Raw genomic sequence first — 25,719 nt, forward strand, 5'->3', positions numbered from 1 at the left:
TGAATCAGTACTGGAAACCCTACCAGCAAAGAAAATCCAGAACCAGATGGCTTCATTGGTGAATTCTGCCAAACATTTAAGAAAGAATGAATACCAATCTTTTTCAAATTCTTCCATAAAAACAACAGAAGAAAACACTTACAAACTCATTTTATGAGACCAGCATAACTCTGATACCAAAACCAAGCAAAGACATTAGAAGAAATGAAAATTACAGTTCAATATCCCTGATGAAAATAGATGCAAAAATCTCAACAAAATATTGGCAATCCAAATTCAACAATACATCAAAAAGATCATGTGCCATACCCAGTAAGATTTATTCCAGGGATGCCAGGATTTTTCGACATCTGCAAATCAATCAGTGTAATACACTGCATTAACAAAATGAAGGGGGCATCCTGGGTGGCTCAGTGGTTAAGCATCTGCCTTCAGCCCAGGGCCTGATCCTGGAGACCTGGGATCGAGTCCCACGTCGGGCTCCCTGCATGGAGCCTGCTTCTCCCTCTGCCTGTGTCTCTGCCTCTCTCTCTATGTCTTTCATGAATAAATAAATTCTTAAAAAAAAAAAAAGCTTAAAAAAATGAAGGATAAAAATCATATGATCATCTCAATAGATACAGAAGAAGCTTTTTTAAAAATTTAGCATCCATTCATGATAAAAAGTTTCAACAAAGTGAGTATAGATGGGGAAGCGGTTGAGTGTCTGCCTTCAGCTCAGGGCATGATCCCAGGATCCAGGATTGAGTCCTACATCGGGCTCCCTGCAGGGGAGCCTGCTTCTCTCTCTCTGCCTGTGTCTCTGCCTCTCTCTGTGTTTCTCATGAATAAACAAATAAATCTTTAAAAAAAAAAGTGAGTATAGATGGAATATAACTCACCGTAATAAAGGCCATATGTGACAAGCCCATAGCTAATATCATATTCCGTTATTAAAGCTAAAAGCTTTTCCTCTCTCATTGAGAAGAAGACATAAATGCCTAATCTTCCCACTTTTGTTCAACATAGTACTGAAATTTATTTTTTTAAAAGATCTTATTTATTTATTCATGAGAGACACACACACACAGAGGCAGAGACATAGGGAGAGGAGAAGCAGGCTCCCTGCTGGGACTCCAACCCTATGTGGGACTTCAACCCAGAACTCCAGGATCATGCCCTAAGCCAAAGGCAGACCCTCAACTGCTGAGCGACACTGGCGCCCCAGTACAGAAATTTCTTGTCAGAGCAATTAGGCAAAAAGGGAAATAAAAGCCATCCAAATCAGAAAGAAAGAAGTAAAACTGATTCTGTTTGCAAGTGGCATGATATTATGTATTTAAAACTCTAAAGAATCCATCCAAAAACTGTTAGAAGTAATTAACAAATTCAGTAAACTTGTAGGATACAAAAGAAATATATAAAAATCAGTTCTTATTGTATACACTCACAATAAACTATCAGGAAGAATATTAAGAAAGCAATTCCATTTACAATTGCATCACAAAGAATAAAATACCTAGAAATAAATATAACCAAGGAAGTTGAAAATCTATACACTGAAAAGTATAGATACTGATCAAAGAAATTGACTTAGACAAATAAATGGAAAGAATTGCCATGCGCATAGATTGGAAGAATAAATACTGTTAAAATTTCCATACTATTTCAAGCCATCTCCAGATTCAATGCAATCTCTATCAAAATTCCAATGGCATTTTTCATAAAAATAGAAAAAAAAACCTAAAATTTGTATGGAACCACAAAAGACTCCAAATAACTAAAGCAATCTTGAGAAGGAACAAAGTGAAAGGCATCACGCTTTTTGATTTCAAACATTATTACCAGACTACAGTATTCAAAACAGGACAGTATTGGCATAAAAACAGACACATAGATCAATAGAACAGAATAGAGAGCCCAGAAATAAACTCATGCATATATGGTTAATTTATGACAAAGGAACCAAGTGTATACAATCAGAGAAAGATAATCTCTTCAATAAAAGATGTTGGGAAAACTGGATAGCCACATGTAAAACAATGAAACTGGACCACTATCTTATAGCATATGCAAAAATCTCAAAGTGAATTAAAGACCTGAATGTAAAACCTAAAATTATAAATCTCATAGAAGAAAACATAAGGGGTAATCTTCTTGACATGAGTCTTAGCAAGATTAGGTTTTTTGGATTTGACAACAAAAGTAAAAGGCAACAAAAGCAAGAATAAATGAAAGGGGTGACATCAAACTAAAAAGCTTTTTCATAGAAAAAGAAACCATCAACAATATGAAAAGGTAACTTATGGAATGTAAGAAAACATTTGCAAACTATGTATCTGATAAGGCATTAATATCCAAAATATGAAAAGAACTCATACAACTAAATAGCAACAAAAAGAAAGAAAGAAAGAAAGAAAGAAAGAAAGAAAGAAAGAAAGAAAGAAAGAAGAAAAAGAAATCTGGTTGGAAAATGCACAGAAGAAATGAATAGACACTTTTCCCAAAAAGGACAGCATCACTAATCATTAGGGAAATGAAAATCGAAACCACAATGAAATATTATCTAACACCTGTTAGAATAGCTGTCATTAAAGAGACGGAAGATGACAAGTGTTGGTGAGGACAAGGACGAAAGAGGACCCTTGTGCACTATTGGAGGGAATGCAGAGTGGTACGGCTACTATGGAAAACAGTATATACGTTACTTAAAAAAATTAATAATAGAACCACCATATGATCCAACAATTCTACTTCAGGGTATATATCTAAAGGAAACAAAATCACTATCTCAAAGATATATCTGCACCCCATGTTCAATTGCAGCACTTTTTTTACAGTAGCCAAGACTTGGAAACAACTTCAATGTCCATCAATGGATGAATGGATAAAGAAAATGTGAGATACGTAGATAGATATACATCTACTATATATACCGTTTTACATAGTAACCATACCACTTTGCATTCCCTCCAATAGCACACAAGGTCCTCTTTTGTCCACCTCCTCACCAACACTTGTCATCTGTCTTTTTAATGACAGCCATTCTAACAGGTGTTAGATAATATTTCATTGTGGTTTTGATTTGCATTTCCCTAATGATTAGTGATGCTGCCATCCTTGGAAAAAATGTCTGTTCATTTCTTCTTCATATTTTCCAATCAGATTTCTTTTTCCTTTTTATTGCTATTGAGATAGGTATCTATCTATCTATCTATCTATCTATCTATCTATCTATCTATCTATCTATCATCTATCTATCCATGAATACTATTACACCTTAAAGAAAGAATGAAATCCTGCAATTTTTGACAACATGAATGGATTCATGTTGAATCCATTGAAGGCATTATGCTAAGTGAAATAAATTAGAGAGGGTAAGACAAATACTTCAAGATCTCACTTATATGAATAATCTAAAAAACCAAACTCTCAGAAAGAGAGAACTGATTAGTGATTGCCAGAGGCATGGGTAGGGGGTGGGAGAAGTGGGTGAAGGTGGTCAAAAGTACAAACTTCCAATTACAAAATAAATAAATTCTGGTGATGTAATATACAACATAGTGACTATAATTACCAATACTCTGTTACATACTTATAAGTTGCTAAGAGGGTAGATCTTAAAACTTCTCAGCACAAGAAAAAAAACTGTTCTTATTTGAAGTGATGGGTGTTAACTAAACTTATTGTGGTAATCATGTTGTAATGTATACATATATTAAACTGTTGTGTTGTATACCTTAAGCTTATACAATGTTATATGCTGACAGTATCACAATAAAACTAGGAGAAAAAAACTGTCAAAACTTAATAAGAAAATAAGCACTCCAGTTTTAAAAGATTTGATGTGGGCAAACTATGCGAATAGACACACTGCTGAAGAAGTTACAGTATGTTGTATAAGCATCTGAAAGCTTGTTCAATATCATTAGTAGGAAACTAGATACTGAAATCACAATGATTTATTATATACCTAGCATAATGGCTAAAATTAAAAATTCCTATCATACCAAGTGTTGGTAAGGATGTGACTTCCACAACTGGAATTCCCATACAATGACAATAGGAATATAAAAGAATACAACCTCTTTGGAGAGGAGTTTCGTACTTAGAAATTTGCATATATACTTCCTCTATGATCTGGGTATTCCAATCTTTGGTATTTAGTCAAGAAAAGTAAAAGCATATGTCTACACCAAGACTTTTATCTAAATATTCATAGCAACTTTATTTGTAAGAGGCTAAAAGTGGAAACAATCCAAATTCTATTAACAGGTAAATGAATTAAAATATTGTGTTGTATCTATATAATAGACTACTACTTGTGAGTTAAAAAGAACAGACTACTAATATATACTACAACAGGGATGAATCTAAAAATAATGCAAGTGAAAGAAGCCAGACAAAAAAAGAAATTTCATACTACATGATTCCATTTACATGAAATTCTGGAAAATTCAAGCTAATCTATAGTGACAGAAAAGAGATCAGAGGTTACTAGGCATGTGGTTATGGGGTGAGTAGGAGGGTCGGATTATCAAGGGGTATGTGGAAGCTTTTGGGGTAAATAAGTTCACTATCTTGACTATGATGATGGTTTTACAGATAGATTTGTATGTGTCAAAACTCACCAAATTAAAAAAAAACTCACCAAAGTATACACTTTAAATATGTTCAACTTATTGTATATTAATTATACCGAATAAAATTATTTGAAAAAAGAATAGAGAGAAAAAAACACTAGGGAATAGGGCAGGGAAGGTTCTTAAACTCTCTTTAATCTTTTTTCCCCCTATCCTTTGGAGTTGTATTTATTTGATTTCTCTTTTTTTTTTTTTTTTCTTTTAAAAGACTAAGGTCTGGGCATCTGACTGGCTCAGATGAAAGTGTGCAACCCTTTTTGTTTTTTAGATGTATTTATTTATTTGAGAGAGAGAGAGAGAGCACGCACAAAAGTGGAGGGAAGGGCAGAGGAAGAAAGAGAGGGCGAGAATCTCAAGCAGACTCCACACCGAGCATGGAGCCTGACAGGGGCTCGATCTCACAACCCTGAGATCATGAGCTCAGCCAGATGCTCAACTGAGGAGCTACCAGGTGTCCACTTTATTTAAAGGTTTATTTATTTATTTGAGAGAGAGAGAGAGTGAGCGTGTGAATAGGGGGAAGGGCAAAGAGAGAGGGAGACATTCTCAAGCAGACTCTCAAGGGCATGCAGCTCTTGTACTCAGGGTCATGAGTTTGAGCCCCATTTGAGGTGTGAAGATTGCTTAAAATAAAAAAGAAAAGAAAAAAAGGAGCTGTATTAAGGAATATAAGAAATACATAATGACTAAATGCTTATGAGATTGCAGTAAAACTATTACATTTTCGTCTTACGTGTGGCTATATAAATTGGTATAGTACCTTTGGAAAACCAAATGGCAACAAATATCAAGAACCATTTGAATATATCCTTTATATATTTTTAAATCTTTTAATCCACTAGTTCCACTTCCAAAAATTTATAATAAGGAAATAATATTTTAAAAGTGAAAGCTTAGATTTAAAAAGTACAAAGCTTAGTATAATATTTTATTTTATTTCATCTTTTCAAAGATTTATTTATTTATTTACTTGAGAGAGAGAGCATGTATGAATGGGGGGAGAGGCAAAAGGAATGGGAGGTGGGGAGAGAGAATCCCAAGCAGACTCCTGCTGAACACAGAGCCTGATGCAAGGCTCCATCTAATGACCTGGGACAAGATCAAGAGTCTGACACTTAATTGACAAAGCCATGTAGGAGTCCTTTAGTGAAGTATTTTAAATGGCAGAGTCAAAAAACCACCCTAAAATGTATAATAGCAAGGGAATGATTAGGTCATTTTTGTTAATGCCACCAAAGAAAAGCAGATCAACTGTATACAGTGTCGTAAGATATGCTTATGATATATTATTTTCAAAATCAATATGAAGTGATTTCTACTCTGCTAATATAATTAGTTAAAAACTATGTATACAGATGGAAAAGATTCTAGAGAAATGAAAATGGTTTATTTGTTAAGATGTCAGGAGCACCCAAGTGGCTCAGTGGTTGAGGATCTGCCTTCAGCTCAGGTCCGTGATGCCAGGGTCCTGGGATCAAGTCCTGCCTCAGGCTCCCCCTGGAGAGCCTGCTTCTCCCTCTGCCTATGTCTCTGCCTCTCTCTGTGTGTCTCTCATGAATAAAGAAATAAAATCCTAAAAAAAAAAAAAGTCAGGATTTAGGGTGAATTTTCACTTATGGTTCCACTTGGGTTGGAATAATATGACTTCTTTAATAAATAGTAATAAAGACCGACTAAAACAAACCAGTGGATGTGTCTTAAAATGTAGTTCTCATAGCTGCAATACTGAGATTTAAATCAAATAACAAGATACAAAGATGATTAAACACATACATTTACCTTCTACTAAGAGGCTGCTCAAATGACAAAATTTTTTTAAAGACATAAACTTACAAGGACAAAAACACTGGAGAGGCAGAAAATAAAATGTAGAGAGATTTACAGCACATGAAGAAAGCTGAATCAAAAGGTGCAGGATGAAAAAGCTGAAAAGCAACCTGATTTCCATTATAGGATCCTCAGAAGAGTATAAATTGCCAGCACCATCTCCCAGAATTTGGGTAGCCAATGTGAGACAGAAATCTTCTCTGGGGAATCTGATTAGCTCATGAGAAAACCTAAAGATAATCACACAGAGAAAATGGAACAGCAGGTCAAACCATGTCCACAGAGCTTATGATGAACACTTTGGACTTCATTCTTATATATGAGCATACTGTCAAGAGTCATGAGTCATTTGGGGGAAACATTCCAAATGATTGGAGAACAGAAAATAACAGAGAGAGAAAGAATCAAAGAAATAATTCAAGAAAATTCTTCCAAAGAGAATATGAATTTCTGGATTGAAAAGACCTAGAGAGCATCTAGCACAATGGATGAAAATAGATTCTCAATATGGCACAAAATTTTAAAAATTTTAGTGCACCCAAAAAGTTTCACAAACATCCATAAAGAAGGATAAATTGCTTGTATGCAAATAATCATTCCTTATTTGCACCACCCTTATTTCAAATACTCAGTAGCACATTGGACAACACAGAGACTATTTCTTTCAGTGCAGAACCTTCTATTGGATAGCACTACTCCAAGTACCTCCGTTCCTGATTTATAGTAAGACTTGCCTTTTATGAAATTAATATATCATACATACTTTCCTGTAGGCCACCCATGCCTGATTACATTTTGTTTTGTTGTTGTGAAATGAATACATATTTTCTTTTCAAGGTGTGCATGTATCAACATCATTGTCTTTATTTTGTTTTACAGTTGTTTTTTCAGCAATGATATTTGAGGCTATTACAAATCAAGATCTGCCTGTGATCAAGTGTGTTTTAATCAATCATAAGAACAATGATTCATCACTGGGATTATCATCATCTTATCCCACGGTAAAGTAATATTAACATTCTAACGTTAGCTATTTTCTCTAGAGGCCATGCTTTGTAAGCTATTGAAGTCTACCATAGCTATATGGGTTTTTCTTGTTGTGTATTTAAATATGTCATGTATTCATACCCACTCCATTCCGTCCATATTCATGTTCTCTCCTGGTTTGGATTCAGGAAAGACACAGATACTCAGCATGAATAAGTAACAGGAATTACCCTTTCTCCTTTTTTTTTTTTTTAATTTATTTATTTATTCATGAGAGACACAGAGAGAGAGAGGCAGAGACACAGGCAGAGGGAGAAGCAGGCTCCATGCAGGGAACCCAACGCGGGACCTGATCCCAGGACTCCAAGATCACGCCCTGGGCCAAAGGCAGGCACCAAACCACTGAGCCACCCAGGGATCCCAGGAATTACCCTTTTTCCTTAAGGAGAATCTATGCTTCTCTTTCAAATCTGAGTCCCTGATTTCCACCTGCCTCCTAGATAGATAAAATAGGTTTTTCATTTGCTCATTAAAGCCCACCTATATAATTTATTTCATTTCTATTTCCCCAAACCTGCTCTTGTACTTGTATTAACTTTTTTCTGTTTATGGGCCTGTCTAGTTCCCAGGCTCTAAAGGTCAGCATTATTTCGGGCTACTTCCTCTCCCTTACCTTCACATTTGCTCAGTTACCAAGTCTTATCAATTTCCTTTCTTTGATATTTCTCAGATAATCACCTCATATTCTCTGGTTTCACAGCCACTTCCCTAATTCAAGCCCTCATTCACTCCCTCATAATCACAGTAATATCATAAGTCACTTCTTCCTTCTACAGTTCATCTCTGATAGGGCTGCCGGACTATTCTTTCTGAAGCACAGATGCGTCCTTTACTGCTGGCCTTAGAATCTTCAGTGACTTCGCATTAAATGGACATGCAGATTGCTCCATCATCTGACTCTGGCTCCTTTAGGTTCCAAATTTGTTTTTCATTACCCTCCTCCTTCAGGCAATTCATCTAACAGCTTAGGTATTTACTCGAAGGAAGCTTAAATAATAGAAAACTGGAAATATTAGACATATGTAACAAAAAGCAAACATAAATTAGCCAATTCCATGAACATTTCCAGTTGAGAATTCTTTTTTTTTTTTTTTGAGAATTCTTACCAATATATAGTCACTCTGTTTTCTTTCACATAGTAGATGTAATACATAAACACATAATATATATAACATGATGCCTGGCCTTCACTCCCCACCCCCCCTAAAATCAGATATATTAAAAATATACTCAAATTTAAAACATAGTGTGAAATAGGTATCCATTATATTCTACATGAATGGAAAACTCCTGATTTAACACATGATTTTTTTTTTATGCTAGAAGCATGGTTGGTTTTAATTTTTTTAACAGATATTGGCATCATAACATATTGCTTATAAATAATTAAGATATTTTGCATACACAGTATTTCAGTGTGGACAAAAAAAGGTGAATATTATTTGCTATGATATTTTAAAATTTCAGTGTCTTTTCAACTTAAGAAAATAGCTGCACACATTTAAGTGTTTTGTTATAAAACATGATCTTAAGAAAAAAGTTAATAATTGGTCTTGATTCCTAGTATTAAGTCCTGCATTACTTACATTAATGTAGTATAAATTATATTCTTATGCAATATTCAGGATTGTATTAAGACCTAGTAGTTCTCAAACAACATTAAACGACAATCCTACAACTCCTAGATGATGCAAAGATGAGCAGTCTGTAATGTGCTTTCATCTTCCTGAAATTAAAGCTGTTCCCTTTGGGCAATTTCCCACTTTGGTGGGGAGTATGTTGTTAGGGTAGCTGTGCTCTTTAAAAAACAGTCTTGATTTCCTCCACAGTTCACATTGCTCAGATGGGACATCTTTCTGAAAATCTTATAGCTCAGGAGTGCTTTGAATAACCAAACATTCTAGTAGACAAAACCTGCCAATGTAACTCTGATAAATACGCAACTGCATCCTTAGCTGTATGACCAATATAACCTGGAACCAAAATAAGACGATTTTACTGTTCCTACAATCCACTCAATTGTTGTTTAAAATTCCAATGTTTTTACCACTTATCATTTCTGTTTGAAGATGACCATGGGGTATGCTGGTTTTCTCTACTGCCAAGTTACTTTTTTTTTTTTCATTGTAATTAGCAAGTATTTGGGGGAAGATGCAAATATCCTATTTGTCCTCCAATTTCCACCTGCCAATTTTAGCACCCTTTGGTGGACCTTGCCTACAACAGTTATTACTGTGATGCTTGCCTAATGGTGATTTTCTTTTTCTCTCATTCCCTCTGCATTTCTAAATTGGAATTCTGTGGGGGAAGAACTATCTTTTCTTTCCATTTTATTTATATCGATATGGACTCGGAGATATTTATTTTACTCTATGACTTATGACCCAAGACTATTAGTTTTATTTTGTCACTCAGATTTGTCCAGTTTTGGCCATTGGGAGCTACTTCAGGTTGACTTATGTGTCCTTTAAACGTGTGTGCATAATTTCTGAAGCACTTCCTTACTTTCCTTTTCCAATATAGTTCAGGCTCATCTTGTATTTTTCCTGCCTTAGCTCTGGAATTAGCCATTTCTCCAAAGAAGCACTGTTTTTTTGGATAATAGTATTTAGAACCCATGGTCTGAGAGCTGGATGTGCTCATTGCTATTGGGATGTCCTTGCCTCTGGGCCCTCTAGGAAATGTATGTATGTATTTTACACCCCCCCAACACACACAACACTCTATTTATCTATCATCTCTATATCTATCTATTTACCTATCTGTATATCATCATAAATTCATGCTGATAAATCTAATTTCAATTCAGCATCAAAACGTTTATTCTACCTTTTTCCTTTTTTCATATTTATACTTCTCTCTCCGATAGTAAGAAACCTAATTCTCATTATCTATAACTGACTTATGTAAACCTACTATATACATAAACTAATTTCAGCATTGCTAACCCACATCCCAGTGAGAAACAGATTTACTAACTAGAATACAGTCTTTGCGTATAACTCTTTTTGTCTTTAACAAATATTACTCAATGTTAATATTTTTCAATTACTTATGTTAGTACTTTTCTTTCCCACCCCCTTCACCATGGTTACATTATTCATCTGTAATATAATTAAAATTCTTTTGGTATTCTATTTTGAGTTCCCCAAAATCCTGGTTGTTTTTAATTGTTTAATTTTTTGAGTGTGTGAAATGTAATTACGGTCCTAAAAGCCAAAGCTGTATAAAAAGATATACTCAAAGAAGTATTACTCCCTCTTCATACCTAAAACCAGGTTTCCATCGTTTTCCCACCTACCTTCTCTAGGTAGCCAATCCCTTTAGATTTTTTTATTTTTTATTTTTTCAGAGAGAGAGAGAGTGCATGCAAGCAGGGGGTGGGGGGAAGAGTAGAAGGAGAGAGAGAATCCCAAGCAGGCTCTGTGCCCATGGAGCATGATGAAGAGCTTGGTCCCATGACCCTGAGATCATGACCTAAACCAAAATCAAGAGTTGGACCTTTACCTGACTGAATCACCCAGGTGCCCCCACTTTAGATATTTTTCTTTTATTTCTAGATTTCTTGTGCACAAATTAGGAGATACATGTGTATTTTCTCAGTCCCCTTCTTTCTTACATGAGGTGTAGTATACATGAAAGTAGGTACTTTTTTTCATTTTTCTTCACTCAACAGTATATCCAGGAGATCACTCCAAATCAGTTCATGGAGATTGTTGTCACACTTCTTTATAGCTGCATAGCACTCCATTATGTAGAGGTACCGTGGTTTATTCAACTACTCTTCTGTGTATGAGCATTTAGGTGGTTTTCAGTATTTTGCAATTACTATTTTATATGTGTAGGTTTATAGGTGTAGTACTCAAAGTGGGATTGCTGGCTCGGAGGATGAATGCATATGTAGTTCTACTAGCTATTGCCAAATGCTCCTCCAGAAGGGCCACACTGGCTTGCATTCCTCCAGAAATAAATGAGAATAGCTGTTTCTTTACAACCTCAGAAACAAAATGTGTTGTCATACTTAAAAATTGGGGGCAGATTGATAGATGAGAAGTGATATCTCAGTGTTGTTTCAATTTATGTTTTCTAATTATAACTGAGTTTGAGCATTTTTCTCATATGTTCAAAGGCTATTCTAATATCAGAAAGGGAGACAGAACATAAAGACTCCTAACTCTGGGAAACGAACTAGGGGTGGTGGAAGGGGAGGAGGGCAGGGGGTGGGGGTGAGTGGGTGACAGGCACTGAGGGGGCACTTGACGGGATGAGCACTGGGTGTTATTCTGTATGTTGGTAAATTGAACACCAATAAAAAATAAATTTATTATAAAAAACAACAACAAAAAAAGGCTATTCTTTATGTCTTTCCTTGGTAAATTGTCTATTCAGTTATTTTCCCCATTTTCCTACTGTGTTTTGGTTCTGCGTCCTTCACTGTTAAAAAATTCTTTATATATTAGGAGTATTTTATTTGTAATATATGTGGCAAATATTTTCTTCTAGTATGTTGGGTTTTTAATTTTGTTTTGTTTTCGCTTTATTTTGCTTTATTCTGTGCCTATCTTTTAATATCCAGCTCAATTTCTAGACTTCAATGAAGCCTCCCCCCCACCACCATCCCAGTTTGGAAGTTACTTCTCCCTTCTCTGAAGTTCCAGAGCATTTAACTTTATCTTTCAAAGTAGTTGGTATCTTTTTATGGGGCACATCATATTTCATCTGGTATTTTAGTTATTCCTTCCTACTAGACTTAAAACTCTGTAAGGACAAGATCAATATCACAAGTCCCATAGTGCCCAGTAGATGGTTAGCACTTATCAGATATTCAATAAATGAACTTATCAGTTACTTACTGAATAAATGGACAAATAAAACCAGAAGTATGGCTTATGGTCAGTAGCAGAAGATCTACCCTGCTCTTCACCTGAAGAAGCTTGTATGTGTGTATTTGTGTGCATGCGTGCACACGTGTATGTAGGCATGCTATGCTACATGTTTGGCAGGTAGGAAGTGAAGGATCCAGAGGCAGAAGTTGCCACCACACCCTCCTTTCAATATATCTCAATTACTTAAAGCAGACATGAAACATTGCTGATGGCAATGAGCCTATGAGGGTATCTGCCCAGAAAATATTTTGGTTTTTAAATTCCCTCTAACACAGATACTCATTTACCATTATGATGTAATTCATATCCACATACCAATCATCACAAAAGCAGTCACCCATGTATTATGAATTTTATGACTATTGTTTATATATATATTAGTTTGTTAGAGATGCTGTAACAGAGTATCACACACTGGGTGACTTAAACAACAAATTTTAATTGTCTCATAGTTCTGGAAGCTAGAAGTCTGAAATCTTGATGTCGTCAGGGCTGGTCCCTTCTGAAGGCTGTGAGGGAGCAATCTCTCCAGGCCTCTCTCCTTGGCTTGTAGAGGTTCATTTTCATATTCATATGGGACTCTTCTTTGTGCCTGTCTTCTTCACATTTCTTCTTCTTATTAAGAACCCACCCTAACAGCCTAATTTTAATTTGACTACCTGTGAAAAGGCCTTATGTCTAAATAAGGTCACATTCTGAGGTGGTGGCGGTTAGGATTCAACACACGAATTTCAGGGGGACACAATTCAACCCACAACAGTATGTAAAACATATTAGCAATGCCTAAAGTTATCTATCTTCTCTTTAGAAAGTTGTAAATAATAGAATTTTCTGTCACTTATATGCTCTCCAGTGTTGTGGGTAGTATGTCAACATGAATCTATTTGATAAGGGTCTCAGCTAAGAAGAGGATGTAAAAACATGCACCAGTAGTAAATTCACATTGTTTCCATGTAGGCATCAGAACCCCCAGAAGACCTCGGGTGTGCCCTGAAGCCTGAGAGCACAGAGGCAGTGTATGGAGCAGCCACTGTGGAAGTGGACATGTCTGCATCCATCACACTGCAAGTACTGGTCAACACCCCGGGGAACATTTCCTGTCTCTGGGTCTTTAAACACAGTTCCCTGAATTGCCAGCCCCACTTTGATTTACAAAACAGGTAAGTGGGGGAGAGCGGGTGCACCCACAAGGATTTTTGGAGAGAAACTTCCTTGTCATAGAATGTAGTTCATATGGAGTTTTTTTTTTTTTTTAATTTCTATCCATATCCATTGTGACTCTTAACTCCAGTGAAATATGAACTAAAAAATATAGTCCTGGCATGAATGCATGGCATTATGTATTTATCAAACGTATAGAATGTATAACACAAAAAGTGAACTCTAATGTAAACTACGGACTTGAGTTAGCACGAGTATCGGTTCACTGATTGTAACAAATATACCATACCCAGGCAAGATGTTAATAATAGGGAAAACTGTGTGTGCAGGGGAAACATATGTGGGATCTCTCTGTACTTTCCATTCAGTTTTCTGTAAACCTAAAATTACTCTAAAAAATAAAGCCTGTTCACTTAAAAAATTATAGATAGATAGATAGATAGATAGATAGATAGATAGATAGATAGATGGAGTCAGGGCCTATGAAGGCAGTGAGTGGCTGGAAAAAATGTAAAACAAATAGTGAAAGAATATTTGGGATTTTTATGGTGTCTTGTTTCTTTAATTGGATCCTGTCTTAAAGATAAAAAGTTAGCAACTTTGCATTACATTCAACTTCTAGCCTTCAGAAGCTTCTTTCTGGGAAACGCTTGGGAAAGAACATTTGGTTTTAATCTATTTTGTTTCACAGTATGATGAGCAGAATTGCCGGTGATAGCCACAAAGTATTTTAGTAAGAAATCGATCTTGCATAGGAGGAACATTAGTCTCACGATGCAGAAAAATATCTTAGCCCAAAACTGTGGTTTAACAGCCAAGTCTGTACCTAATTCTGTGCTGATTGCTGCCCCCTGCTGTCCAGGTCCTTCTGGCTAAGACCAGGTGGGGCAGGAAGAAAGAGGCACAAGTCGTTCAAATGCCCACTCAATCATTCTAAGGCTACTCTTCTCTCTAATTCTTGGGGCTTTTCTGGTGTGCCATGGTGTAGAAGAGCACTGTCTTTCCGGGAACAGTGAAGTAGGCGGTACCCAAATGGCCTACAGGGGGTATCCTGCTTGCCCCAGGTTTGGGGAAACAGCTCTGTGACTGACTTGTACCAAGTGTTTGCATTTGTTTCTTGAAGGTCAAATAAACTTATAATTTTTTAGGACATAGTGGCTGTGAATCTGAAGTTTGCTTCTAAATCTTAGGACACATTCGTTTTCCTTTCCTCTTTTGAGAAAGTATTGCTCACTTCTGTTTTTTTGTTATCTGTACCTTGGGGTTAAACCAAAGCGCACTTCTATTAAAATTTTTGGCTTAAAGAAATGTTCTGGAAATTGCATTAAGACTTTATGCCACAACAGTTTTTACTGAATTGACACCAAAAAGCAAATGGTGGTTCTTTTCATTCCATGAGAGGTTGCCGTTTTTGATTTAGGCCAACAGTCCCATCTGTTAGTCTTCATCATAGGTCTTATGTGGATTAATTAACTTAGTACCAAAACTATTCAGCAACTTTTCCACAGTAGAGAATTATAGAAACTTCTCTCTGGACTCATGGCCAGAAAGCTTGAACATCTAGGCTTTGATCACTATCTTGCAGTTTTGGATGATACACATAAGAGTTCACAAATGCTACCAGGCGAATGAATGATTTGGCGAAAGAGAGCACATCACCGGAATATCTGCAGGCACAAGTCAAATATGTATCCTACTAATTTACTGTCAATATGATGCAAGCACAAGTATTCTAGAACCAAGCAGCTCAGAGCTCTGCTGAAAGGGGAGCGTCTCTGAGATAGGGCATCTGGATTGCCTGGGGACCTTGTTCAAATGCAGATCCTGATTCAATAGGTCTGGGCGGGGCCTGAGAGTCTGCAGTGTCTGTCAACTCCCAGGGGAGGCTAGCACCGTTTGGGAAATTCTACACTTTGAGAGGTTATGATTTAAAGGTCAGAGAGTGTACATTTAAACCCAACATCACTCAACAAACTACTCGAGAATATTGTAAGCTTTCACGAGAGCCGGTCTCACTGAACACATCGAAGTTGTTTCTTTGAAGAGATTGCTCCCAGCCGAATGTATCTCTAACAAGTATCTAAAAAGTTAAAAGTGCAAACACTGAGGCATCTTTCTCCTTACATATGTGATTTTTTTCCTTCACAGAGGATAATGCCTCGTGTTAGATTTTGCTGGAATTCTTTCATCTACACGGACACACTAAACAGAATGTTCTTTATCTGTGCACCCTGCTTGTACACTCATCTGGGTCTGCAAGTGGGGAACCGAGACTGGTGGCCAGGTGATTGAGCAATGTGACGGCGGGGGTGCTCATCATTGAAGGGAACGGTCTGCGGCTGTCGGTTGGAGCGTACCCCCAAGCCTATGCATTTGGGAACACGCTTTCCCCCCAAGAGGCTTGAGCAGCACAAGGCAAAGGTGCTGGAACAGAGGTCACTCCCTCCGACGGGAGGGACTGGATAAAAGTCAAAGGCAACCTACCAGGGCTCAGGCGGAATGAGAAGCTGTGCTCTCTACAGAGCAGCCAGCCAGCCCCCAGGTCACAGTCAGAGATGGAATGTGGGTGCCACCGAACCGCCTGCTGACTCAGGATGAAATCTTATGTTTTACTTTCACACGTTTTCCAAAATAACCAGTTCTCTCTTTCTTTTTCTTTTTTTTTTTTTTTTTCAGAGGAGTTGTTTCCATGGTCATTTTGAAAATGACAGAAACCCAAGCTGGAGAATATCTACTCTTCATTCAGAGTGGAGCTACCAATTACACAATATTGTTTACAGTGAGTATAAGAAGTAAGTGCTCCTTGCTACTCTGTATTCACAATATTCCAAAGGAGTGGTTTAGAACCTATGAACTTTTTACCAGCTGTTCTGGACACAATATTCAGGTGTCCTTTGATATGTAGTTGAATGGATTGAATTCACTTCCACCATCCATATAACCCATGCAGACTCTCTGACATGACCTGTGGGCTATCAGAATGAGCACTCTTGAAAACCCAGGACATTCTCTATTCTGGTCTCCACCTACCCCTGTTTTTTTCAGTGACACATGACTGCCAGGGAAGAAATGGAAAACATTTTGACCTTGACCTTGCAGGCAAAAGTCCTGGATTCTTATTCTGGATCTGTTACTACCACCATTTGGCAGGTCACTTAATCTCTCTGAACATCAAATTTCTTATCTGTAAAAAGGGGATAAAAATACGAACCTCCAAGGATTATAAGATCTTCACATCATCCAGTAGAGCTCTCTGAGATGTGAAAATGTCTGTGCCTGCTCTAACAAGGTGGGCACTGGCCACATGTTGCTACTGAATACTTGAAATGTGGCTAGTGTGACTGTGACTGAGGACCAAGGTGTTAATTTTATTCATGTTAATAAGTTAAAAATGGAACTTAAATAACCACATGGAGTTGGTGGCTACTTGATTTACACAAACACTAGATCACAGGGTACCTGGGTGGCTCTTAAGCGTCTGCCTTGGGCTCAGGTCATGATTCCAGATTTCAGGTCATGACTCCTTGGGCTCAGAGTCAGGCTCCCTGCTCAGTGGGGAGCCTGCTTCTCCCTCTCCTCCCTGCTTGTGCTATTTCAGACACTATCTCTGTCTCTCTCTCAAATAACCAAATAAAATCTTTAAAAACAAAACAAAACAAACCCAACAAATGCTAGATGTCTATGCAAACCATCAGGAACAATCCAAATGTGCTTACCCACGGAGGCCACTGTGCAGTTGGCAGAATCAGCACCTGCATGGGCCTTCTGGCTTCTTGTTTCCTCCCAGTTATGCACAGACTCAGCACTGTATACACCGAACACTTCACCTCACATGATGTGCAGGGACTAGAGGCAGGTGCCTTCATATAGGTTTCACTGCCTTTAGGGGCCGAGGCAGTGCTCCCAAAACTCTGGCCTATGGCATTTTTTTAAAAGAGATTTTATTTATTTATTCATGAGAGACTCATACACACACACAGAGAGAGAGAGAGAGAGAGAGAGAGAGTGGTAGAGACACAGGCAGAGGAAGAAGCAGGCTCCATGCAGGGAAGCCAACATAGGACTAAAATCCCGGGACTCTAGGATCACGCCCTGGGCTGAAGGGAGGCACTCAACCACTGAGCCACCCAGATGCTCCTGTGCCATTTTAAATTAGGTTCCCTGGACACACCTCAGTACTAGGCCCTCTCTTCCTTGTCAGTGACTCGAAGGCACAGAAAGCCAAGGTGTGGCACATGAGCATCCAGCCCAGGAGGTGTCCTGGCTCAGAGATGACCACAGACCATGTTCTTTTTTAATTTTTTAAAAATTGTTATTTATTTATCATAGTCACACAGAGAGAGAGAGAGGCAGAGACACAGGCAGAGGGAGAAGCAGGCTCCATGCACTGGGAGCCCGACATGGGATTCGATCCCGGGTCTCCAGGATCGCACCCTGGGCCAAAGGCAGGCGCTAAACCGCTACGCCACCCAGGGATCCCCACAGACCATGTTCTGCACACACCGTCTTCACTGAGGGGGTTCCACATGTACCATCCCATGTCCTCACAGCAATTCCACCTTCACATGGGTGAGAAACCGGATGCAGTGGCAAGTGTGGTGATGGGCACAGCTAGAGACCAGGTCTATACTTGTCTGCACCACGCTGCACTTGTCTTGTGATCATAGCTGCTAACAGAAGGAGCACTTCTGGCCATTTAGATACCCAGAAGTGTCATCTTAACTGGAGCAAGAGGTGGGGCAGTAGTTTTCTAAAATTAGCCTTTAAGGCAAAATCTGGTAAAGTCAAATTTGTCAAAATTTCTGAAAAGCCCTTCAGTTTACTCCAAAATTTATAGGACCAGAGGCCTAGAAGCTCCTAAATCAAGAAGTACCTTTGGTTTCTCTTTGATTTCGGTCTTGTTCCCTGTCCCCTCCTGAGTCCCTGACCCCCTCTGTGGGACAGTGGGTCTGTGTGCTTCAGGCTGGAAGACAATCAGAGATTCCTTGTTTGCTGTCTCACTCTTTTTCTTTTTTTGCCAAGTGTTTAGAGTTGAATTTGTGTTGGATAAGTGGTATCTGCTGTGTCTCTATTATAAGTATGGTATCTTCTTTTCACTTAAGGTTTACAGCGTAGAAATATGACAACTATTCAAGTAAATTATAACATTTTAGCATTCTGCTGGGTGGTGAGGTTTAAAAAAAATCAGATGGGGAAGACTTGGCAATAGTCAGTGTGAAAAAGAGGAAAGGGTTTACCAGCGAACCACAGGTTTAGGAGTAACCAGCAGTTAAGGCTTGGTTGCTAAAAAAGGAAAAGAAAAAGGAAGGAAAGAAAGGAAAGCTGACTCTGGCAGCATTCATGAAAATGAAATGTCTAGATTCAGGAAATGAATGGATGATTATTCTTCTCAGATGGATATTGACAAAACAGAGCAACCAGATAGTGAAGAACTTGGAATTTCCTAAGCTGAAGGAATTGAGAATGTTTAGCACAGAGAAGGAAATATTTTGAAGATAGGAGACTGATGCCAAGTAATGTAAAGGAAACTTTTCTGGCTTAGGAGTCAGGGAACCTGGCCTAACTAGTTAACTAGTTAAAATACCTTGGGTGGGGAGGGAGCGCCCGAGTGGCTCAGCCATTTGGGTGACTGACTCTTGGTTTCAGCTTGATTCACAATCTCGGGGTCATCAGATTAGGCCTGCATCCAACTCCATGCTCAGCTCAGAATCTGCTTATCTCTCCCCCTCCCCTTGCTTGCACTCTCTCCCTCTCTCTCTCTCTCTCTCTCTCTCTCCAATAGATAAATAAATAAAATCTTTAAAAGATAATAATAAAAACAAAATACCTTAGATGGTAATTATCTCCCTTGACCTTTGTTTCTGATTTTCAATATCTGAAAGATTTTCATGTGAAAGTAAAGATACACATAACAATAAAATTGCTCTCGAGCGTAGAATTGGAACCAATGGTTAGAAATTGCAGGAAAGAGTAAAAGCCACCACATAGTGTAAAAAGATATCTGAAAAAAAAAAAAAAGATATCTGCAATTCACATAATCAACAAAGGACTAATAATCAAAATAGGTAAATAGCTTCTATAAATCAAGAAGGAAAAAAAAAAAAACACAGTAGAAAAATGAACAAAAGCCCTAACTAGGCATTTCACTTTCAGAACGTGAAACCTAAGTAGTCAATAAATATGTTAAAATAATAACTGAGAAATTCAAATAAAGACCACATTGAGATATCATTTTATCTCCTCTAAATTGTTGAAAATTAAATCTTATATGCTTAGTGAGTATACAGAACAAGGGGAAATCTCATGTCCTGCTGCGTAAGTTAAATTAGTACAACCACTTTGGAAAACAGTTCCCCTCTTAGGTATATTATTAAAGAAACTTATACACCTGCCTCAGTAGAAATGTACAGAATATTCTTAGCACCACTGTTGGTAAAAACAGCAACCTGTTAACAAGCTAAATGTCCATTGCAAGAAAATGGAATAATAGATGGTAATATATTCACCAATGGAATACTCTGTAGCAGCAAAGAAATAAAAATGATGTAGTATAGCTACATGCAAAATCACAGACAAATCTTACATAAGGTTGGATAAGAAAATGAAGTTACAGAAGACTACATATTGAGGGATACCATAACTTGAAGGTCAGAAACAAAATAAACTAATATATTGTTTGGGGACACATATCTATGTGGTGAAAATATTTTTAAAAGCACAGGAATGATAAACACAAATTCAGGATAAAGGTTACCTAGGGTTGAGATGGTGAGAAGCATAAAAGTAGATTCAAAGATATCTATTAATATTCCAGTTATTAAGTTGGATATGGATCTATTGGCATTTGTGTTTATTATTATGCTTTGAAATTTACACTTCATATATTCTTCTGTGTATGTATAAATATATATATATATATATATATTACATAATATTTTATTATAAGGCCAGGGATTGGAATTTAGTAAAAGGCGAAAGATTTATGCGATCTGAAGAGAAACCAGAGCGGGATTGGAATTTAGAACAGGAAACCTTTCTTTTAAAGGAAAAAGTTTGTTGAAAAATGGAATGATCTGCCTTGAGAGGTAGTGAAGACCTCATGCTAGAGGGGTCCACACAGAGTGGAAAGTTTGTGTGCTAAGCACTGTGGGGAGCGGAGATAGGAGGAGGGGCAAGATGTGATGGTCCAAAGCGAATGGGAAACCGAACTGAATGTCTCAATTCTGTTCCAATTCTAACTATCTTGCTGTATTTCTGCATTTTTAAATCAGTATATTTCTGCCTACTTCTAGATAAAGTCAGGGGAAGAAAGTTGGGTCTTACATGTACAAGTATGGGTTTTAAACTTTATGTTATTTCTACTTTTCTTTTTCCTGTGCTAATCACCATTTGTATTTTTACACAGCTTCACCCCACTTAACTTCAGTTGTTTGCAGATTTATGAAATACCCCAAGAAATTAGCTAAAAGGATAAGTGCTAAAGTTGGCATTTCAGCCAAAGTTGAACTTAACATATTGGTGAGGAGGGGATATATTATCATACGTATTTGGAAGGGAGCAGAGGACACTGCTGTAGAAAATATTAACTTTTCTTAATGATGCAGGATTCTTTTTTTGAGGGGACTGCTAAGACAATTAGTCTTAAAATATTAAAATGTCAATAATTTATGATGATCTAGATACACTGCTTTACACATTAAGGAGACCTTACTTTAGAAAAATGGAAAATCAGGATGCCCTAGTCTGCATATCCGAGAGCATTCCAGAACCGACTGTGGAATGGGTGTTCTGCGATTCACAGAGTGAAAGGTATGACATCTATAGAGGTAATTGCTATTATCGCTTTACTTTTTTAGTCTTTTTCTAGCATAGTTGACATCACATTGTATGTATAAGTTGGCTTATCAGAAGAGTGGGGATGGGAAAGTACTTACCTTATGCTACAGTGATTGATACATGCGAGCCACATAGAAGGGCGGCTGACAGTGCCATGTGAATGTTTACTTTCATTTTTCATATGGGCCATAGCTAAGTTCCCACAAAGTGAGAATTCATGCAGTCTGAGCTAATACAAACTTACTAAACAATTTTTGCGAAAAACGGGACTAAGTAGGAGGGAAAAGAATAAAAAATTAGGTTACTGGGTGATATGAATGTGATCCCAAATTTTAAAAGAAGAGATTATTTGTAGATACATACGTAACATTCACATAGGGAAAAAAAGATAGGAAATCTACACACCAAAATAATAACAGTTGTTCTCTCAGAGTGGTAGGAATATAAACAATTGAAATTGTTTTCTTTGGATTTTTCTGTATCTTCCAAAATCTCTACAATGAGCCCAGTTATTGTTGTCTTATAATAAGAAAAACAATATCCTGAAGAAATGATATGTCAACAAAAGAAAGAATACACTTGACTAAAGTGATATGGGGAAGTAATCATACATAGGCTCAAAAGCAATCCTTGCTTTCTGAAAGGCAGTGGTTAAGGAAACTCTCAGGAGGAATCCGAGTCTGTTTTATGCTGGGGGAAGATGGGGAACCAAGGGGTGAAGGTAGAGGGCTGAGTGGGTGGGGAGCATGGGGTTGGGGATGAAGGGGGGAGGGTGGGGGATGGGAGGCTGAGGAAGTGTTGGGGGGCGGGTGGTGGTGGTGAGGGTGTGGAGTTGAGAGGGAAGAGGTGGTGGTGGTGGTGAGGGGGTACTGTGTCAGGTCCTGAGACCTCCTGACTTCCCTCCTGCGCCACACCTCACCTCTTCTCCATGAGCTCTACTGACTGGGATGACTTCTGCAAGTTTCTTCTCTTCCTCTCCCCTCGCTGTCCTCTTCTGGGCTTCAAAGGAAAGATACCCACCTTGTTAAGCTGTATTGAAACCTAATCATGCTTTTCCTTTTCTCTTGTCTTTTTTCCCCTCTTTCTGTCTTCTTTCTCCATTCTTTCTTTCTCTAAACAACAACAACAACAAAAGAGGTCACCAAACCCCCCTAAATTTAAACTTGCATAAAAATGTGAGTAATTCAGGGCACCTGGCTGGCTCAGTTGGTAAAGTATGGGACTCTTAATCTCTTATGGTGAGTTCAAGCCCCAGACTGGGTATAGAACTCACTTAAAAAAAAAAAAAAAGTACATAATTCTGTCCAGTGTTATTCTATTTTTTTTTTTTTAGTGTTATTCTAATTGGTTTAAGTAATGAGTAACTAACTAGAAACTTTAGATTTGGTTTTGCTTACCTTTTGACCCGCTCCTTTTTCTTAAACAGCTCTAGAACCTTTCACTTTGTTTTTCTCCTGCACATGCATTTATAACTTTAAAAGGTGTTTGGTCAGATGGCTATTATTTTCTAATTGCAGCTGTAAAGGGGAAAGTCCAGCTGTTGTTACAAAGGAGGAAAGCGTACTTCATGAACTGTTTGGAACAGACATAAGGTGCTGTGCAAGAAATGAGCTGGGCAGGGAGTGTACCAAGCTGTTCACAATAGGTAGGACCATGAGACTGGGTACTTCTCTTTTCAGTAACTATTCTTTAGGAAAAACCCGAGACTGACGGTGACTGCTTAGGTAATCATTTACCACCCGAGCTGCCATGGTTCCTTATGCCATTTAGAATATTATGAATTCTGGAGCTGCTGATTTCTTTATGAAAGGGTGAACAGTCTCTAAAGGATCCTTCTATCCAGGCAGCTCGTAACATTTGAGATGATAGGAAACATCTTTGTTCTTCAGAATGTTCGGGATGTATTTTGCAGTGAGGAAACAAAAACTCACCTGGTTTTCTGACTCAGGATGTTTTTGTCCTTCCAGATCTAAATCAAACTCCTCAGACCACCCCGCCACAATTATTTCTTAAGGTAGGGGAGCCCTTATGGATAAGGTGCAAAGCTGTTCACATAAACCACGGATTCGGACTCACATGGGAGCTAGAAAATAAAGCCCTGGAGGAGGTAATATGACAAGTTTGCATTCTGACACTGCAGAAACAATGAACAAATAGTACAGGTTGAAATCATTAAATTCAAACTCTGTTTTATTAAAATCTAGGGCAGCTACTTTGAGATGAGTACCTATTCCACAAACAGAACTATGATACGGATTCTGTTTGCTTTTGTATCATCAGTGGGAAGAAACGACACTGGCTATTACACTTGTTCCTCTTCAGAACATCCCAGTAAATCAGCTTTGGTTACCATCCTAGGTAATGCAGGCCGCTCACACAATCTTTATTGATCTTTTTAGTTGCTTTAGTGTGGAATGTGAGGTATGTACCGCAGATTCTGATTTCAGTATACCTTGGTATCAAAAAGCTGAGAACGAAACTGAATTAGAATAGTTTTGTAAATAGAAGCTGCTTATCCCCTTCCTTTGCCACTTAAACTGGGCTCGCTTGAATGCCACTGTCTTTGCGCTGTCATTGTAATGTGACCATCTGTTGGGGGATGTTTGTCTACCAACGGACTAAGTTTACTAAGGACCCTTCTATCCTTGTGGTCCAAAACCTGGCAGAGCACCTGCCAAGAAATAGGCACTTAATAAATTATTGTTCTGAGAACCAAGGGTGATGAGCAAGGACAGAGCGAAGGGACAAGCCCGTAGATGCATTGAAATGGGGTGGACTGAATAGGATTTGAAAATCGCCACGCTTAAGTAATCTCAGATCAGGTGGCAGCCTCCAGCCATACTGAAAATGCTAGGAAATGAAGTGATTCTTGTATCAAACTAATACAGAAGAGCTCCACGAAGAAACCTGGTGAATACTGCTGGCTAGATTGTTTTATTTGTGCCCAAGATTATTTTACGTGGGATGCCTCACTCACTGAAAGAGCCCTTCTAACTCAGTAGAGGGCTTCCAAATTCTGGCAGTCCATCCCTCGCATGGGCGTGATTGGCTGGGCTAGGGGAGCCCTTCGATCCCTTGAAATTATTCACAAAATCTGGAGATTGATTTATATACATTTCTTTTGGGAAGAGGGTCAATTATTTCCATGCAATTCTTAGAGAAATCTTGACTGTAGAAGGTGAAGAACTTGGGCTCATAACTATGGCCGGGACTCCTGTATTTCTTATCTGACTATTAATTCTGCAGCAGGCCCACATTTGAGTTTTCTTACATTAAACTGATGAATAAAAATGTATTGTATCTTTTCAATGTATTTCCATCTGAATGCCATCTAATTTATAAATGTACTTTTTTTTTTTTAACAGAAAAGGGATTTATAAATGCTTCCAAATCAAGTGAGGATTATGAGATTGACCAGTATGAAGAGTTTTGTTTTTCTGTCAGGTTTAAAGCATACCCACAGATCAGATGTACATGGACCTTCTCTCGAAAATCGTTTCCTTGTGAACAAAGTGGCCTCGATGATGGGTACAGGTGAGCCAGCAAAGAGCTCAGGGGCCCACCAGGCTTAGCGCAACCCTCCTCTTCTTGCCCCCAGAACAGCAGTTTGGTATTACGTGTTTAGATATTATTGAGTTGAGGCTGAAGATGAGAAAAGAAAAAGCAGAGGTGAGGACATCATAACAGTCTTATAATCAGTTCAAATAGTGTAACCCACTGCACATACACACAAAAAAAAAAACCCCAGAAAGAATCCTATTAGTTTGAGTATGGTTCTGTGGCATTTTCTGAGTCACTAGATTGTTACTTCCTATTTGAGAGTACTGTGCTGTAGTGTACCGAATCTCCCTCTGCACGTATGCAGATGATTGAGGAAGTAAAACTTCTTAAAAACAGCAAAACATTACCTATAAGTGTATTGATTTAAATTTTCAAAAAAATAAACACAGAAATAGCCTAAGAATACATGCTAAAGGAAAATTTCATTTTCTTGGAGATTTATACAATCGAATTCAGGATTGTCTTATGGGAGAAACTCTTCGTTTCCTTTTTGGAAAACAGAAAACAAGTTTTTTTTCTTGTATTTTCTATAGTTATGACACCTCTTATCTCTTTGTTGTTGTTGTTTAAAGATTTTCATTTATTTATTCATGGGAGACACAGAGAGAGGCAGAAACAGGCAGAGGGAGGGACAGGCTTCCTGCAGGAAACCTGACATGGGGCTCAATTCCAGGACTCCAAGATCACGACCTGAGCAGGCAGGTCATGACAACCACTGAGCCACCTAGGTGCCTTCCTTTTTAAAAGATTTTATTTATACCCCTTATCTCTTAAACGTA

The 25,719-nt window shown here is 37.9% G+C and overlaps 1 protein-coding gene across 11 annotated transcripts in view; it reads left to right on the forward strand.

Moving 5' to 3' along the window:
• The window catches only part of FLT3 (fms related receptor tyrosine kinase 3), a 119,897-nt gene that overhangs the window by 58,536 nt on the left and 35,642 nt on the right, over positions 1-25,719 (forward strand). For 10 of the 11 annotated variants that reach the window (XM_072795641.1, XM_072795637.1, XM_072795638.1 and 7 more), the window contains 8 exons: positions 7,329-7,450; positions 13,340-13,542; positions 16,220-16,335; positions 21,223-21,352; positions 22,897-23,024; positions 23,347-23,486; positions 23,584-23,737; positions 24,745-24,913. In XM_072795641.1, coding sequence (XP_072651742.1) covers positions 7,329-7,450; positions 13,340-13,542; positions 16,220-16,335; positions 21,223-21,352; positions 22,897-23,024; positions 23,347-23,486; positions 23,584-23,737; positions 24,745-24,913 — 1,162 coding nt within the window. Of the gene's footprint in view, positions 1-7,328; positions 7,451-13,339; positions 13,543-15,691; positions 15,828-16,219; positions 16,336-21,222; positions 21,353-22,896; positions 23,025-23,346; positions 23,487-23,583; positions 23,738-24,744; positions 24,914-25,719 lie in introns of those variants that run through there. The other variant, XM_072795644.1, reaches the window with a different exon arrangement.

The sequence above is a fragment of the Canis lupus genome, chromosome 24 (assembly GCF_048164855.1).
Source record: "Canis lupus baileyi chromosome 24, mCanLup2.hap1, whole genome shotgun sequence".
In the NCBI taxonomy this organism is placed as follows: Eukaryota; Metazoa; Chordata; class Mammalia; order Carnivora; family Canidae; genus Canis; species Canis lupus.